The sequence below is a fragment of the Pristis pectinata genome, chromosome 8, assembly GCF_009764475.1.
Source record: "Pristis pectinata isolate sPriPec2 chromosome 8, sPriPec2.1.pri, whole genome shotgun sequence".
Classification (NCBI taxonomy): Eukaryota; Metazoa; Chordata; class Chondrichthyes; order Rhinopristiformes; family Pristidae; genus Pristis; species Pristis pectinata.
Window position 1 is genome coordinate 11,694,696 of NC_067412.1, and position 19,931 is coordinate 11,714,626.

The 19,931-nt window shown below is 42.7% G+C and overlaps 1 protein-coding gene across 1 annotated transcript in view; it reads right to left on the minus strand.

Moving 5' to 3' along the window:
* The window catches only part of LOC127573298 (cytoplasmic phosphatidylinositol transfer protein 1-like), a 169,034-nt gene that overhangs the window by 36,573 nt on the left and 112,530 nt on the right, over positions 1-19,931 (minus strand). The window contains exons 5-7 of the mRNA XM_052021362.1: positions 10,451-10,522; positions 8,953-9,048; positions 5,627-5,782 (exon numbers count right to left, since the gene is read on the minus strand). Coding sequence (XP_051877322.1) covers positions 5,627-5,782; positions 8,953-9,048; positions 10,451-10,522 — 324 coding nt within the window. The remainder of the gene's footprint in view (positions 1-5,626; positions 5,783-8,952; positions 9,049-10,450; positions 10,523-19,931) is intronic.

Sequence of the window (19,931 nt, forward strand, 5' to 3'; positions counted from 1 at the left end):
AACATTAAACAGGTCAGACAGCAGAAAGAGATGCAGAGTTAAAGTTTCAGGTCAAAGACCCTTCAATGGAACTGGAAGAGTAAGAAAACAAGTTAGTTTTAAGTTGACCAGATTCACAAAGGTCCTTGCAAAAAACAAAACACTTAATTCTAGACAACAATTCAAAAAAAACAAAGAGAGAGAAAATATTGCAGTGATTTCAGTTCATAATTCTATGTTGTGCAAACTAGGCATGTGTTCTGCAGCTTCCCATGGATAAGAGCACCATTATCTGTGGGAAGAATATCACTTCTATCTGTCAAGAGAGCTTCTACAAGATACTGACTTCATGGTCTGTTACTCCCAGCCCAGCTTTCTTGGAACTTTAGAGCTCATCAAATACACAATTAGGATTTATTGAATTACCCAGAGCACTAGATTCATCATCATTCAACAAGTATTGATATGATTAGAGCCTGATGTACTGCAATTCTGGCAGGCAAGATCCCAGAAGACAGCTGTAAATCTGGAATCTGTTCCTCTCTTGTACGCTACCAATGAAATGGATTGCAATTTAAACGGAAAGGCAGATGTTTAGCCTTGTTACAAAAGTTATTAAGATGAATTTACATAGATTTGTAAACAGTAGTGATGCACAATATGAGAATGCAAATCCTGAGGTGCCTCCAACTGTGACGCAGAGAGTTTTACGTATATACACATATAAGTATGGCGAGCTGCAAACAACCTCAAACATTAACTCTGTTGCTTGTGAACATCACACGACCTGTTTTTTCTTTGAATTCCCAGCATTTTGCAATTTTTTTGCTTTTGGATTACAATGATCCTTTCAGACTGATAAGCTGTTTTACTTTGAGAGACATGTTCATATGACTGAAACGGATCTTAAAAAATAATCTTATTTGTTTTGTTTTATAAAGTGATTCAGTATATTTCCATGTCCTTTTTTTGTGCCCATGTGTACAGTCCACTGTTCTTGGGTTAATTAAAGAACACGAGGGAAATCTTTAGAAACAGGAGTGGAGTAAGCAGAACATGGGGCAGAAACTGCAGCAACTTCTCCCAATAATAACAGGGCAATTTCTCCAGAAAAGTGCATTGAGCAGAGAAGAGGTACAACCATTTTATCTGCATAAAAGCAATTGCAATTACTTCCAGCATCTGATCATTGGACTTGATTGACAGGGGTATTGGCTCAGAATAGTATTGTCACTACATGTAGCCTTTTTATACTTAAGAGATTACAGTGAGAAGTGGGGAAAAGGGTCATGCAGGAAATGTCTAGTCATGATGCTCCTGGTATCAGAAGTGTGGGGCTGGCTTGATGACTGGGGGGACTTTCTCTTGCTTGGTATTTTTATCCCTACATCATAGTGATTAGACCATAAGACATAGGAGCAGATTTAGGCCATTCAGCCCTTCAAGTCTGCTCCCCCATTCGATCATGGCTGATTTATTTTTCCCTCTCAACCCCATTCTCCTGCCTTTTCCCCATAACCTTTGACGCCCTCACTAATCAAGAACCTATCAACATCCGCTTTAAATATACCCAATGACTCAGCCTCTACAGCCATCTGTGGCAATGAATTTCACAGATTCACCACCCTATGGCTATAGAAATTTCTCCTCATCTCTGTTCTAAAGGGACGTCCTTCTACTCTGAGGCTGTGCCCTCTGGTTCTAGACTCTCCCACTACTGGAAACATCCTCTCCACGTCCACTCTTTCCAGGCCTTTCCATATTCGGTAGGTTTCAATGAGATCCCCCCCGATCCTTCTAAACTCCAGCAAGTACAGGCCCAGAACCATCAAACGCTCAATCCAGAACCAACCAAATTATACATGAATTATACAAGGCAGTAAAGAAAAGGACTGTGCAAAACAAGACATTAGTGCAAAAAAAAGCACAGAGTTCAAGAGGTGGTCCATAGTGTCTCGTTGCTGAGGAAGGATTAGGGTTGTGCAGGTTGAGTCAAGAACTTGATGGTTATAGGAAAGTAGGTGTTCCTGAAGCTGGTGGTGTGGGACTTCAAGAGGTGAAGGAGGTCCTTGGCTTTAGAGATCTACTTGGGCATAAACTTAAAACCCAATGGCCAATCTGAACCTGACCCAAGCTCAAGTACTTCGAATTTTTCCCAGCTCGCCCAGAGACATTTGCGGAAAAGTGAAACAAACTGATTATGCTGTACGTATAAACCATTGATCAAGAATGAACGATGTGCAGCAAAGCTAAGCAAATCATCCTAGCTTACACCGAGCTGAATTGGCACAGCCTCTCCTGGAATGTTTTAGCAGAATACACACCCACCAAACAAATGGTATCTCTGACAGTGTAACACTCCCACAATGGCGGACTGGAGAGACAGCTTAGATTTTGTGCTCGAGTCTCTGGAGTGGAACTTGAACCTATAACTTTTTGACTCAGAAGCAAGGGCTTTTTTTAAATTTATTCATTTTTAGGATATTGGCGTTGCTGGCCAGGCCAGCATTTATCACCTATCCCTAATTGCCTTTGAGGGGTGGTGGTGAGCTGTCACCTTACACTGCTGACATCCTTCTGGTTAAGGGACTCCCACGGTGCCACCAGGGAGGGAGTTCCTGGTTCCAGAACTAGAGATGATGAAGGACCAACAAAATATTTCCAAATCAAGATCGTAAATGACTTTGAGGGGAACCTGCAAGTGGTGGTGTTCGCAAGCACTTAAAGCCCTTGTCCTTCTTGGTGGTATGGGAGGTATTGCTGGAGTAGCCTGGGTGAATAACCACTGTAAACTTCACAGATGATGCACACTGCAGCCATTGTGCACCAGTGGGGCTGTCACTCTCGCATCATTTCTATGGTCCATTTTAGGACAAAGGCGGTGACGATGTGTGATCCCAGTGAAACTCAAACTAGTCATGGTCACTGGGTTTGTAAGGAAGCCAGTGCCCCTTGATAGTGCACCCCCTTTCCTTTGCTGATAATGGAGGATAGACTGAGCTGATTGGATTTGCACTACCTTTTGTGATCAGTTTCCACATTGTCATGTAGATGCCAGTGTAATAACTGTATTGGAACAGGTTGGCTAGAGGTGCAGCTATCTCTGGAATTCAGATCTTCAGTGAATCAATATTTAAGAGTCTCTGGATTTAAAGTGATGGGCAAGTAATAAACTGTGGTGAGGAGGAGAGGTGAGGGAAAAATCTTTCTTCTGCAGAGAATGGTTATGATCCAGAACTCACTGACTATAAAAGTGGAGAAAGCAGAATCAGTCAGGACTTTCAAATAGAAACTGAGTAGATACTTTAAGGGAAATAGTTTGCAACTAAAAGACACTTGGACAGGTACATGAATAAGAAAAGTTTAGAGGGATAATAGGCCAAATGCGGGCAAATGGGATCAGCTTAGATGGGTGTCTTGGTCAGCATGGACCAGTTGGGCCAAAGGGCCTGTTTCTGTGCTGTATGACCCTATGACTCTATGCAGTTCTATGGCCAAATAGCAAGGGAATGGAACTAACAGAATTGTTCTGTATAGAGCTGACATATTCACAACAGGCCAAATGGCCTCCTGTGTTATAAAGGCTCTATGATTCTTTATTGAAGAGAATGACCCTGAATCTGATCAAAGATGTTTTGTTTGGGCAAGGGAACTTTATGTAGACATTATTGAACATACAATGCACCTCCTGCTGGCTGGTCTAATACATGACATGGTTTGGAAATAAAATGTCACCACTGAATCATTGGCCACCCACTGATAAGAATTGAGTTTTGAAAAAGGAAAGTGCATTCATAAGAACTGACTTTTACCAGATTCAGTATCAGACCCTGCATTGAAAGCTTTCTATTGGACTATTGAGAGTCTCTTGTTATACAGTTAGAATTAACTGCCCACCATTACTAGATTATCAGTCTGTGTGTCCCAGCCTCACAGGGGACACTCTTGGTTTGTGCTGAATGAGCAGCCGTCCATTCTAGTAACTAAACCTTCCAATTGAATGAGATCTCTGTACTTGAAGCCAGGAAATAAAAATGCATTTTTATCTTCAGCTCAGAGTTTATCTCCTCTTTGACAGATTAATTACTTTAACAGCAAGAGATGTCACAAGTTAAATTTACATAATGATAGTTCTATTTTTAAAAAAAATCACATTTAATGTTATAGCCCTTTGTCACAGTATAAAAATAGCTTTTTAATTTCTGGAGACTGGGCCTTTCATTCTCCAGTGACCTCTGAACTCTGCTAACTTTTCAAGTCACATCCTGTGTGTTCCGAAGGATCACTGGGCAACCTTGGGGAGGAGGGAACTAAGCTCCCCGTCTTCCTAAAAATCTCAAAGCCATGTTGGTTGGTAAATTAATTGGCTATTGTCTCCAGTGTGGCTCATAGATAGAACCATTGAGAGATACAGCATAGAAACAGGCCTTTTGGATGACTGACTTCACGCCAACCATCCACCACCCATTTACACCAATTGATTTTTCGCTACCAACACTAAGCTAGGACAAGCTCGCTTGACCAAGAGCAGCAGAGCATATAAGATTTCTTTATTAGTCACATATACATCAAAACACACAGTGAAATGCATCTCTTGCGTAGGGTGTTCTGGGGGCAGCCCACAAGTGTCGCCACTCTTCCGGCGCCAACATAGCATGCCCACAACTTCCTAACCCATACACCTTTGGAATGTGGAAGGAAACCGGAGCACCCGGAGGAAACCCACGCAGACACAGGGAGAACGTACAAACTCCTTACAGACAGTGGCCGGAATTGAACCCGGGTCACTGGTGCTGTAAAGCGTCCCGCTAACTGCTACACTACCGTCGTCCTGTTCTATAAGGCTCAACAATATAGTGGGTAAATCTACACTGTGCTTCAATTTTGTTTTTGATCTTTTACTTCCAGAGGGCAGATTTAATGGTTCCCAACTGAACAGATTAAAATGGTCAGTTATTTAACAGCACCAGACACACAGGGAAATCAAATAACAAGTGAAGAAATAAGACTTCTTCTGACCGTAGTATTATTTCCTGTTAGGTTTCTCTGTTGCCTCTGCTGTGACTGGCAGTAAGAACGATCTCTAACACCATCTAATGGTATCACTGCACAGTTAATGTCCTGGTAGAGAACATCACAGACACAATGGGCCAAATGGCTTCTTTCCATGCTTTTAATCATTGCACAATTCTCCAACTACCACTCCAGCTTGCAGTGGTCAGCTGCTCGAATGGTTGGGTGCAAATGCATTGGAAATACCACATTAAGGACCTAGCCCCTCCCACTGAAGCATCCCCTCCCATTTCCAGCCCTCACCCCCACATCACTGCTGAGTGGGTTGCAGGTAGCCCATGTAATATTTACAGATATTTACAAATGCTTCCATATATATATATATATAAAACTTAATTGTTAAAAATATAAATTATTAAATATATGAATTACAAATATTTACAGATAATATTTACAGATATACAAATTCTCTTGTAGGCCAGGGGTATGTGACATTATACACAAGTAGAAGAGATAATTAAACAACAATTCACTAGAAGGCGATTAAACAATCACATCTAAAACAGAATCAAAAGGAGTCCAGTGACAACCACTATCAGTTACCCATGCACATCCCTCTCTCATTAGCACTCACCTTCTGCACGAACTGCTCCACTCTTGTTTGAAGGCCCCAGACTTCAAATTTGACAGTCACGAGTTTATACGAGCACATTACAGGCGAGGGCTCGTCCCTCCAACCCTCCTTCAGAGGACCCCGGCCTGTCTTCACTGAAGCAAAATACCTAAGGTCCTGTTGGCACAAGACATTCAATGACAGGTTAAACTGGGCCCAAACTAAGGGACAAGCTGATGCATAAATCGTCCGATTCAAAATCCATTATATGATGCTACACAAAGAAAGAACTTGGAAGGAAAATCCCTCTTAGGTCACCAGAACTGAACACAGTTGCATCTTCTTGTCTGCAATCCCATTAAGATCAGAGGCAATTAGGTATAGACAATAAGTGTTGGATTTGTCAATGATGCCACATCCAGTAAACTAATAAATATGCAGAAGTCAGTACAGCCAATGCTGGATGAATTTCTCCCTCCCTGCATTTCTGTAGCACCTTCTTCCTCAGCATCTCCCAAGTGCTTCTATTGAAGTGTAGTTGCTGTTGTAATGTAGGAAATGAGGAAGGTAATTTGCATTCAGCAAGCATGCACATACAGCAATTAAATAATTAAGAAAAATTAAGCAAATCGATTGGGTATTAGCTGGTTGATGACCAGGATCAAAGTACCAGCTATGGCTCTCTGGACAGAGCTACCAACTCTTGAGTTAGGAGGGTGTGGGTCAAGTCCCACTCCAGGATCTTAAGTGCAAAAATCCAGGTTGACACTTCCTTAAAGCATTTAGGGAGGGCGGCATTATCAGGGGAGTCATCAACCCGGTGAAAGACGCTCATTGGTCCGCCTGAGACCTGTTGGTCTTCCAGCACAGCGAGATGTCCGTAAGGGAATGCTGCTGACTGGCACTGCAGGAGTACGTGCTGAGGGACGCACTGAAGCTTGGTGCAGCCAATGCTAAGTCTCTTTGGGGAAGGACCACAGTATAGGCTCCTTCTGCTACTGCACATGGAGGGGCGGAGTTGGGTGGGGAAGCCCCTTGAACAATGAAAGGGGTATCACCTCAGGGGGCCACGTGAGTGGCAATGGTGTTATGTTTGTTGTGCTTTCTCTTTAAAAGTTTACATTACTGCATTTAACGACGATGAATACAGAAGTTTTATGCAGTGTACATATTTTTGTTATGAATAAAATCTATTCATTATCAGAGCTGTTGGCTTTTTGGATGACACCAAGCCCCTGTTGTCTTTTTAGGTGAATGCAAAAGATCCTAATATTTTGAAGAAGAGTTCTCCCTGACACTCCGACCAATCATTACAGCAACACACAAGATGCTGGAGGAACTCAGCAGGTCAGGCAGCAGCTATGGAGGGGAATAGACAGTCGACATTTTGGGTTGAGACCCTTCATCTGGACTGAAAGAAAGGGGAGGGAAAGGGTGGGGCAAGAACTAGCAGATGATAGGTGGATCCAGGTGAGGGGCCCCAATCATTTAATCATTTTTACATTACTGTTTGTTAGCGCTTGCTGTGTAAAAATAGGCTGCCACGTTTCCTACATTCTAACAATGACTTCAATGGCTATGCAGCAATTTGGACTAAACTGAGGATCTGACAGGCGCTACATAAATGCAAGCCCTTTCAAGGCAACTTGTATTCCATTGTCCCTCCCTCACCCAAAAGTACTTGCCTTGAAGAGCTTATTATTTGGCTGCTTAAATCCAATGCAAAGACCAAAGGATTCAGGAATGTGCTGAGCACCACAGACTGAACTTTGGATTTAAGTGGGTTGGAAACAGTTTAGTGAAGGTTTAGACTGATACCTGGAATGGGTGCCTTGGCCCATGAGGAAAGGTTGGACCTGCTAGGCTTATATCTGCTGGAGTTTAGAAAAGCGAGAGGGGACGATTGAAATATATAAGATCCGGAGGGGTATTGACACAGTGGACATGGGATAATCCATAACCAGAGGTCAACTGTTTAAAATGTTGGTCTTCATTAGTCGGGGTATTGAGTTCAAGAACCGTGAGGTGATGTTGCAGCTCTATAGAACTCTGGTCAGACCACACTTGGAGTATTGTGTTCAGTTCTGGTCACCTCATTATAGAAAGGATGTGGAAGATTAGAGATGGTGCAGAGATTTACCAGGATGTTGCCTGGATTGGAGAGCATGTCTTATGAGGATAGGTTGAGTGAGCTAGGACTTTTCTCTTTGGAGAGAAGGAGGATGAGAGGTGACTTGATAGAGGTGTACAAGATGATAAGAGGCAGAGATCGAGTGGACAGTCAGAGACTTTTTCCCAGGGCGACAATGGCTAACACGAGGGGACATAATTTTATGATGATTGGAGGAAGGTATAAGGGGGATGTCAGGGGTAAGTTTTTTTACAGAGAGTGGTGGGTGCGTGGAACACACTGCCGGCAGAGGTGGTGGAGGCAGATACATTAGGGACATTTACGAGACTCTTAGACAGACACATGGATGATAGAAAAATAGGGGGTTATGTGGGAGGGAAGGGTTAGATAGATCTTAGAGCAGGATAAAATGTCGGCACAACATTGTGGGCCAAAGGGCATGTACTGTGCTGTAGTGTTCTATGTTCTATGTAAATAAGGCATCACCCTTTTAAGACAGAGATGAGATTAATTCTTTTTTTTCTCTTTTGCAGGGTCAAAGAGCCTTTGAAACTCTCTTCCTTAAACGGTGGAGGAAGCAGAGTCTTTGAGCATTTTTAAGACAGAAGTAGATAAATTCTTGTTATGAAAGGAGCTGAAAGGTCACTGCGGGTAGGCAAGGATGTGCAGCTGAATTTAGTCAGATCAGCCATGATCTTAATCAATGGTGGAGCAAGTCTGAGGGGCCGAGTGGTCTACTTTGGCCCTTAATTCATACGTTTGTGTAAATCATCGCTGCCATTTGACAGCATCTTAACCAGCCACTCAGGGTGAAGTAACAGAACAGCACTCCTTCAGAAGGTAGGGGGAACCTGTGAGCACAAAGAGCAAGGGAGAGTCAACCCAAACACTCATATACACAGGCAAGTGAAGGCGAGAAGCTGATAAACAGGCAGCTGAAGGACTTGGAGCAGCACAAGCATACAAAAGGGAGCCGGGATATTGTAACCTGGATGGGACTAACTTCCAAATGTCTTTACCTCATTGTTATTTGTGAGATCTATGTGCCTGTGTGTGCTGCTTGAATGTGTATTGATGTTGCAGGTATGTGCGTGTGCAGTGTGAGTGAATGTATGTGCGTGTGTCGTGTGGGCATTGCCGTGTAACCCAGGCAGGATGGAAACACTGCCTTCGCTGTGCCACTGTCTCTCCACATCAGAGGGTCGAAGGAGCTCACCTCTGAACTCTTGTAGTAACGGTCTGGGATTTCATCGTAGGCAATGTCGAGAAAACACACCTCGTGATCCATGTGGTTTTTGTCAGAGTCAAAAATCTGCAGAAATGAGAAAGGAATGAGGGAGTGACTAAGCACGCTCACCATGGCCACAACACATCATTCCCAAACCTGCTCTCGGATAAGCTTCCATGGATCCTCCCAGTCTGTACAGAGTCAGCCCTCACCTCTTTCAACCCAAGGCAAAGTTACCGATGAGTTTTAATGGTGTGGTCATTGGCTGTGAGAAGTATGTTGATAACTGGTTTTTCATCTCTGTGATCACTGGAAATTTGTAAACAGGACAAAGTTTTACTGGAACAATTCCAAGGATGGAAGTCTTTAGTTATGTGGATTGGCTGGAGGAACTCTCGTTGGACCAAATAAGGTTGAGAAGGGGGTTTAAAACCATGAAGGGGTCAGACAGAGTAGATAGAGATAAACGGTTTCCATTGGTGCAAGGTCGAGATTCAGAGGACGTAGATGAAGGCGACTGGCAAAAACCAAAAGTGATTTGAGAAAAAACATTTTTATTCAGCAATTGATTTGGGTCTGGAACATACTGCTGGGGGAGGAGAGCAGTAGGAGAGGCTAATTCAAACATAGCATTCACAAGGGAACTGGATAAATATTTGAGGCGGGGGTAAGGGAGTGCACTGTTCTAACTTAGACCTGGTATAGTCTCAGTTGGCTGAATGGCCTTCTTCTGTGCTGTGACCTTTCTCTGACTCCGAGGTTCTACAATTCGTAATAGATGGATTGCTACCTACACCCAATGGTATCCCCCTCTCCACTGATGATCAGTCACCATGAGGAGTTTACCTCCTTTTCTGTGGCTACTGGTTGGTTATCCAACGAAAATGAGTTGCAAGTGGCAGTTGGCTCTGGATGGTAATAGACTGGGAAGCAGGGGGTAGGGGCAGGTGGGTAAAGTCATGGAGAGGGGACCTGGGGAGATGATAGATGACGGAACAAAGATGCAGTCAACAGGATGGTAGATTTTAAGTACCTCACCCACTGTCAAATTAGTGGCTTCAAGATCTGACATTTTTGGAACTGAGTAACAAGTGGGGTTCCAACACCTTAACCTTCTCCCCACCCTCCTCTGTCACCATCTCCCCCACCGCCCTGGGCAGCAGGGGAGGGACGGACAATAAGTATCCCTCGGCACTCTGTTCCAGTCAGGCTGTCTGGGTGAAATCCAGCACTGGGAGTCTTTCAGCTATCGCAGGATTTGATACTTGTCCTGGTACCAGGAAGAGGAACTGGAACAGGAGATCCAGCTACAGATGTGGCACAGAGAGTGAAGCCTTTGTCCTTGTTAACTTAGGAACCCTGGAACTTTACAGGAACACAGTCACAGTGTACACGGACTGAAGAGCACCCAACATTACAAACGTACAAACAAAGGCAAGCTCGGAGTGGATATAGATCCAGTGTGGTTTAATACACAAGGACTCACGTTATCGTTGCATCCATTGTTGTCTTCATATTTTGTCTCAATGTAAATGGAGAATTTAGGCAAAAAGGAGCACTGGGATAAATAGAGGAGAAAGGGATTAAATCAACACATGGCTCTCACCACACGAGAAACCCACCTTACTGCAGTTTTGAGGCAGTGCTGTACCACCCTGTTATTTACTTCATTGTTATTTGTAGGATCTTGCTGTCCAAAAATCACCTGCTGGACATGCCCACTGTACAACTTTCATTGGCTACAAAGAATTTGGATTGCACCAAGATTGTAAAAGGTGCTACGTTCATGCAAGTTCATTTCTTTTTTCTGCAGATGGGCTTGAAATGTGAGACAGCAGACAGACAAAATCCAGATTCAATGGACCCGACTGCAAATTACAAATCAGACAGGTACTTGACGGTTGGCAGAAGCATGGTGGGCCAAAGGGCCTGTTTCTGTGCTGTACGATTCTACGACCGTCTGTGACAGACCAATACTCTGACAACCTACCTCTGTTAGCCACTGACAAGGAGGTCTCCTCAAACCAGGTAACAGTATCCACCAAACACAGGGTGCATGCAGGGTTATTCAGGACTTTTAAGTTCAACTGCTTTTGATAGAACAGGTTAAGCACATGCAAACATGCTTGTTCTACATGTGGTTAACGCTAACTGGAAGGGAACGGGGGTGGAAGGGAACCCGCACCTCTTCCTACTTCACTGCCATTACATAAAGCATCTTGAAACCCAACTCATTTTGTTTTAGTTCAATAGTTTGAAAATGATGATCACTGGACATAATCTTGAAACCAGAGACAAGCCATTCAGGAGAGAAGTCGTGTTTCACGCAAAGGGCAGCTGAAACCTGGATGGGGAAGGGTGGGGGTACGTTGATATTGACCAGAACCTCAATTGGACAAGTTACAACGTGGCTACGAGCAGGCCAGAAGCTGGCTATCCTGTGGCGAGTGCTTCACCTCCTGACACCCCAATGCTTTACCACCATCTACAAGGCACAAGTCTGTACGTGGATGGAAAACTCTCTGCTTGCTTGGTTGAGCACAACTCTGACAACTCTCATTCAATACCATCTCGGACAAAGCACACTAGAGTGGTACCCAAAGACTAATGCCCTTGACCACTGGCACACAGTAACTGCAGTGTCTACCATCTACAAAATGCACCGCAGTTACCAGGCTACTCTAACAGCACCTCCCAAACTGTACTAGCAGGCACAGGGGAATAACACAACTTGGAGGTTCTGCTCCAAGCCCCACACGATCCTGTCTTGGAAACATATTGCTGATCTTTCATTGCTGACTGGAACTCCCCATCAGAGACATTGTGGAAGTACTTTCACCAGAAAGACTGTAGCGGTTCAAGAAAGTGACACACCCCTCCCTCTCGAGGACAACTAGGGTGAGGCAATAATTATTGACCTCGCCAGTGATTCCAATATCCGAACAATGAATAAATATTAACAAATACATTTCTAACATTAAGGAGGAATCAGCACAGATGATCAAAAGCTTGGTCATAACCATAAATTTTAAGCAGCATCTTAAGGAAAGGGAGTGCTAGAGATGCAGGGAGCCAAATGCAGTGTTGGATCAGGGTCCAGATTGTTGTTTTTATTGTGTTTTTCCTTGTAGTTTTAGCTTCCTTTACACTTGCTTATATGTTTGTATAATCACCTCTTTGTCTGTAAACTTCTAGTAACTTGTAGTTTATTTGGTTGTATATTTCTGTTGTTTCTTTGCCTGCAGAGCTGAAGTGTGAATCAGTCACTGATTACAGGTTTCTTACCTGGGACTGGTCCGATTGGTTTTGCAGTATAAAAGGGGAGCATGTGCACACATTCCTCTGTTATAGTTACAGTCCAGTTATTTCTCGTCACTGTTACTGTTATGTTCCTTGTTGGTGCAGGCTGACCCTGTCTGACCTGGACTAGGATGAACATCTAATAAAACGGCTGTAACCATAAGATTTGCGCCTCATTCTTGACTTACGAAGGACCTTCCGGACAACATCATTTCCAGATCTAATAGAAGGCAAGTCACACTGTGTTGGATAGCAGGACTTTGACATTTAAATCATATGATTTGCAAGCTGATTTATCTCTCTGTAACATATAGTGGCTATCACTTTCCCCTGACGGCAGATTAACCGGCTGGCCAATTAACAGGGACAGCATCTTATCACCATGCTGATGGTTTCTCAATCTTTGGGATGCAGTGTGGGGAGGGAAAGAGATAGCTCGATGTATGGCCAAGATCTCCAAGCATACAGCCGTGGCCTCATATCAACGATGCAGCATTCTCCAAACAACGGGCACTAGGGATTGATTTCTTGGTTTCTAATGACTCCAAGAAGCTTAACAAAAGGAGAACTCTCTAATTATAGTGCAGACAAGGTTCAGGAACCCAGGCTGCACCTTTCAATCAGGAGCTCTCCATGGCAACTACAACACTCTGCTTGCTGAGTGCCTGTGTGACTGCCAAAGCCACCATATTTCACAGAATGATTTGTCCCATTACTAGCCATGTGCGAATTCTGTTAATTAAAAGTCGTGACTGTTGGATCCAAATGTAATTTATCACAGCAAGCTCGGGGAAACTCAAGGCAACTGTGGTTGGGAGTTGACAATGAAACTGGAATAAATTACAAATCATTACAAGCCAATTGATTTTTTTTTCAGTTTTCTCCCCCAACAAATAGAATTGAGACCTTATTTCCTTTCTAATCACCACGTTTCTTAATTAAATGATCCTGAAAAATAGTCCCAAAAATGACAGTTATCTCTCAGAGAGACCTGGAGTGATTTTTCCTCAGATTGTCCCACACTCTCTGTGGGAAAGGACCAGGTCCTGAGAGTGCACAAACAGGACTGAGATCCAGGTTCAATCCTAACCTCGGCTGCTGTCAGTGTGCAGTTTGCACGCGACCACGCGGGATACTCCGAACTCCTCCCACATCCCAAAGGTCGGTAGGTTAATTGGCTTCTGTAATTTGCTCCTAGTGTAGCGGTGAGAGGTAGTGAGAGGTAGAGGGGGCAGTTGATGAGCATGTGGGGAAAATGGGTTATATGAAAAAATTAGTAAGGGATTGTGTTTGGTCTGTGAGCTGGTACAGACTTGAGGGACCAAATAGCCACTTTTTACCTCATAAGGAAAATAAAATTCTGAGCCGTATCAGATCACGAGTCCACAGCTCTGACTAATTATCCTCAATTTCATTCCATTCTCATTTCAGAAATTCTATGAATGAAATCAAGCTACAACAACTTGTTACTGCTCCATCCTTGACTTGTCTTCTGAGTGGCAGGCATGGTTAATAGCAGCCTCATCTGTTCTCCAGTGAACCACTGAATTAATGGGAATGTGAGGAGAATAAATGGGATTGGTGTAGGATTAATGTAAGTGGGTGGTTGATGGTCGGTGCGGACTTGGTGTGCCGAAGAAATTCAGGCTTCAAGAAATCAAACTACTCAACCGTGTCTTGTGTAGGAACTGAAGGAGAACCAATTTAAAAAACCAGTGAAAGCCAAGTCTCAACACCAATGGAATGTCTTTCCTTATACAAGATTTTTTATCACTTGTTCTAAAGTTGTCTCCTTTTAAATATAAAAATGATTATTCAATGGCCATCCTACACTGTGCTGGACAACTGGTAGAGGAACCTGAGGGAGCCAGGTGACTTGCTATTAGCAGCTTCCCGGTTGGATGGGATGGCTCCAGTACTAAGCCTTTGCTTGATATAATATATATCAAAATGGCTCTTCCATCTCCACCTCCTCTAGCTCTCAATGTGGAGCAGTCAACATCATCAACTTGTGAAGCCAGCAATCTCTCACCAAGAACATGTGAAGTTATTTTTGCAGTGAAGCTGTGACTACTGAATTCCTTTAGGCATTTTACAGAATGCCATTAACAAACAAGAATGTGATAATACTTTAGCCATTTCAAGCAGATCACCTTCTTGCTTCTAGTGGTACCTTTGTTATTCCAATACCATCTATCTTTCGACCACGGTGGCAAAGGGATAACTTGCCCTCAAGGTGCCTCCCGTAAATTCAGTAGCCATGCACAAGGAGTGAACGGTCTGGCCTCTCACTCTGTCATAAGAGACAGAAGCAAGAACAGGCTATCCCACCCTCAAGTTCACTCCACCATTCAATAAGATCACAGCCAATCTTTTGCTTCTTGTCCACTTTCCCTCCTGATCCCCATTGTCTTGGTTTCCTTTAAAAGTCCAGCAATCTCAGCCTTGAATATACTCAATGTCAGAACATCCATTGTCCTCCGTGGTAGAGAATTCCAAAGACCTACACTCATCTGCATAAAGAAGATTTTCCATATTCAATCCTAAATGTCTGACCACTCACCCTATGCCCCTAAATTCTCAACTATCCAGCCAAGGGAAATAACCTTCTAGCAACTACATTGTCAAATCCTTCCTGAATCTTAAATGTTTCAATGAGCTAAACTTATATTCTGGATGTACGCAATATATATTTTCTTCAGTCCCTTGGTAGATCCTCTTCTGATTCATTCTGATTATAATTTACTTTTGGGGTAAGGACAGATTTCTATGCTAGTTAATCCTCTAATCAGTTTTGTCCCTATTACAAACTGCTCTGCCAAGAAATTCATTCCAAGTTGACTTACAAGTGACATTAGAACCTCAGCAAAGTGGTTAACTCTTGAAGCCAGAGTCTGGACCATTGATCCTGAGACATGAGGTTGAATCTTATCTCATCAGCTGAGGAATTTAAATTCTAATATTTAAATAAATCTGGTACTTCAAAATAAAAATAGCCTCTGTGATGTTAAGGATGACACCATGGTGTTTTTTTTCTTATTGTAAAACCCATCTGATTCACTAACATCTTTCCAAGGAAGAAGTTAGCTGATCTTATCTGGTTTGGACTGTATGTGACTCCAGGTTCAGTCTAAGCTCTCTCCTCAGCTCAGGGACAATTAGGGGTGGACAATGAATGGTGACATTGGCAGCAACTTCCACATCCAGCGAACAAAGGTGTGGCACAGTGGCACAGCCAGCAGAGCTGCTGCTACACATCTCCAGTGATCCTGGTTCAATCCTGACCACCAGTGCTGTCTGTGTGGAATTTGCACATGCTCCCTGAATTGAAGCTGGATCACTGGAGCTGTGAGATGGCAGCTGCACCACTGTGCCACCCAAATGATGATTGTAAAGTGGACAGAGTTGACCGTGTAGCTGCACAGTTACATCAAAAACTGAGCACTTCATTTTTGTTGTCATCTTGAGGTACTGTAGGCTAACAATCAGAAATTTCCCAAGTATCAGCAGAGCAACAGGGAGAGAACTGAATGCTATAATTATTCAGTACATGATGGCCGATGACAGGTGCAAGGGAATAGTGGAACTCATGTGGACTATTTACCCCTTTGAGCCTCATCCTTCATCCAATTAAAACATGGGGTGTGGCAGTACAGTTACCTTCCGCTCCTTCAAGGTTCAACAGTGACTTCAACAATTGCAGATAATCAGCCATTCGAGTCTTGTATCTCATATTTCCAACATCGTTTTCTTCTCTCTTCTGCTAATTTCAGATTTAATTTGTCTCCTCTTCCTTACACCTTCTCTAGATCTCCCTGTTGTAACTGACCAGCATTTACCATCTTCTTTTAGTCAGCACCACACCACGGCTTGGTACGGCAACTGCTCTGCCCAGGACCGCAAGAAACTGCAGAGAGTTGTGGACACAGCTCAGCCTCTGTGGACCAGCCTCCCTTTCATGGACTCTGTCTGTACCTCTTGCTGCCTTGGTGAAGCAGCCAGCATAATCAAAGACCCCACCCACCCGGGTCATTCTCTCTTCTCTCCTCTCCCATCAGGCAAAAGATACAGGAGCCTGAGGGCACATACCACCAGGCTCAAGGACAGCTTCTATCCCACTGTGATAAGACTATTGAACGGTTCCCTTACACGATGAGGTGGACTCTTGACCTCACAATCTACCTTGTTATGAACTTGCACCTTATTGCACCTGCAATGCACTTCCCTATAGCTGTGACACTTTACTCTGTATTCTGTTATTGTTTTTACCTGTACTACCTCAATGCACTCTGTACTAACTCAATGTATCTGCACTGTGTAACGAATTGATCTGTATGAACAGTATGCAAGACAAATTTTTCACTGTACCTCGGTACAAGTGACAATAATAAACCAATAACAATACCTGTAACATTCACTCTTTCCTGGTCTCCGTCCTACCACAGACCTTCCCATTCGCTCTCCTTAACCCTCCTCCTTTCTATGCAACTCAGAAGTTGTTTCCTTTCTAACTTTTCCCAGTTCTGATGAAAGGTCATAGTCATTGAGTCATACTACCCCATCGAGTCCACACCAACCATCAAGCATCCACTTACATGAATCTTATTTCATTCTCCCCAAATTCCCAGCAGCTCTCCCCAAAAGATCATCGATCTGAAACACCTCAAACAGTTCCTGACCTGAGTATTTCCATCATTTTCTGTTTTTATTTTAGATAAATTCAAGTCTTTCTCTCCTTCTCTGTCCCCACTCTGGTACCAACCTCAACCTTATGTACATCATAAAAGAGACAGAAATGGCTAAAAGCATTCAGCACAAAGGCACCAATAAACTCTCTGCAATTAACTCTGTTAATTTTGTGTGGTTTCACCTGTTAGAATCTATGCAATCTCTGTAATCAAATTTAATTAATTAATTAATGCAATTCCAAAGACTGGTTGATCGTGAAGAAATAGATTGCAACAATATATGACAGTCATTTCAAATACAACAGGGAAATAATTGTAAACACACAGATGATACATTTTTTTCATAAGTTTCAATGTAGTATTTCCTAAATCCTTGAACTTTTGGTTATTGTGAAATTTTACGGGAATTGAGATACAGTACTAAGTTTACTAAATGAATCTCGGACTACAAGGCCTTGAATTAATTGAAAACTATCTCCGATGCAATGTGTGCAAGATGGCTTTTGGTGTATTAGTTCATGCAAGCAGCTGCTAACTTATTTTAGTAAGAGTGTGCTTTGTAACTTCAGTAAATGCTCGGGTTTATTTAGAATGGATTTAGATGATCATCTCTTCAATATCAGAGCTCCAATAGACTGAAATAGACAAAACTGCAAATTATATCCACTACATAATTACTTTCAGGTTTCACTGGGGAAAGCACAAGCCATGTGCTCTGCGCAGCCTGAGCTGATCCGAATATGGTTAACAAAAGGCATAAATGGGATGGATATCTCAGGCACAATGGAAAGGTCTGTTATAAATTAAGAAATTCTTAGTGTTGATTGCCATTTCTGGTAGGCATTTAAAGAAATCAAGAGGGAAAGCTCCAGATGAGCTTCAGTTATTGTGGTGGGGGTTCAATGAATGCATTCAAATGAAAGGCCAGGCACTGCATACGTCGCTATGTCGCCCGTTGGTGCTCTCCCTTCCCATCCCAAGGTGAATTCCCAGCTCCCTGAATGATGGGATGCCCTTGAGATATGGAAAACAAAATAATGTGGTACCAACTTTCGGAGATAATGACATAACTGACATACAAATCCTGCTTCAATACGTGGTAAAACAATGACATCAATTATCTGTGTGTACACAGAATAAACCGATGTGTGACATTAATGCTTTTGGCAAACATTCTGTGATCACATCTTGGTAAAATGGCTACAATCACTTTTGAAAATTACCTCTGACTATTATAAATAGAGCACAACCTGCAGATGCATAGTGGAATCTAATGCGTTTGCATTTTCCCACAAAGGGAATTCAGTTGAACCTTTTACAATATTTGGTTTCAGTCTAAATTTTGTAGCCCTGCATAGAATAGTCCACAATTGAGCTGATGTTAGTTCTTGCATTGAGCAAATGAATTGCAATGATACAGACCCTGGGAGAAGCGACATTAATGTACACAGCAAGGTGCAAAAGAACCTTGACAACCAAGGCCATACTTAAACCACACTTTCTGGACAGCACGCTAAGAAATCTACTGTGGAAATCTTTACATCATTGTTGGCTTAATCAAGCAGCAGCTTCACATTAAGTAAAAGAGAATCAAAAGCACTAGCACAACCCAGAAGCTGGTTGCATGTGCTCTGAAATTCAACTCTGTCGATTTCAATGGAACCAAATTTCAGGAGGGCAATACATATATACACCATGTCATATATTCAGTAAGTACAGAGGAGGATTTCTACTCCAGACTTTATACAAGGCAGATTATGGAATAAAAGCAGTCTTCAGAAGACTTGACCCTGAAACTCAGGGTTCCAGACACTGAAGTAATGGAAGATTAGATGGCCCATTGAATCCCTTCTAGCATAGAATGAAACAGCACCAGAGGAGATGATTTAGTCCACTAGATCTGTGCTGGGAGAGGATGGAAGATGGTTTAATTCATGAATTCTACTCAAGAATAAGTATGCTGTTTTGGATCAGAATAATACCTGCCTGCCAGGAGGGTTTTTGATCCCAATGTTATTGCTGGACACCCAATTAAAAAGCTGAAATCAGCATCAAAGCTGATTGAATGTGTAAACAAGTACCAAATGCCAAGCAAAGGATTTCATCATGAAACTTATCAAGCAGTCATCTAACATGTGTGAAGGCAGAGATAGTTGTCAATTAATCTTTGTCTTCCAAATCCAAGATTCCGTTCAAATCCATGTTATGTCCAAATAAGCAAAGCTTCATTGTTTCCTTTTATAGGTTTGTTATGAAGATAACTTATGGAAAAAAAACACATCATATTTTTGTTTTTAAATGTACATTTGCTTGAAATTGTTTCCTCTGTGGTAATTTCCAATGCAAGTTACCTAACATTTTAATCTATATCATCACAGATAATCATTCAGTGTAATTGCATTTACAGAATGTGATGGTTAATCTAATTATAGAGATTGGCCATTTCCTAATTTGTGATATGGTGTTAACTGTAGTTTACCATTGTCTTAAAAAGGGCTACAAGGAGATTTGCAGTAGCTCAGCTCAATTCACAGTACCAGAGAGCGTTGCTCAGCTACCCAGCTGATCAATGCCAAACAGAAACATAAGACAGAAGGAGAGAAAGAGCAGGAGGGAAAGGTCAGGACAGGGAGGGAGCAGAAGAGAGGGAGGGACCGTTAAAGGTGGTGGAGGGGAGGAAGGGGGAGGGGAGTAGGAGGGGAGGAAGAGGAAGGTCACTCAGATATGAAGAACTCAACAACTACATGTTGGTAGGCTGGTGAAGTCCCAGGATATGCACACAGAGGTGGAAAGTGAGTTGCTTTATTCCGTTTACCTATTTTACACAGTTATAAAGTATATCATCGAGTCATACAGCACACAGACATGCCCTTGGTTCACTGTATTCATGTGAGCCATGAAGTACCTTTCTATACAAATCCATTCTCCAGCATTTGGCCTGCAGCCTTCTATCTCATGTTGCTTCAGGTGCTCATCTAA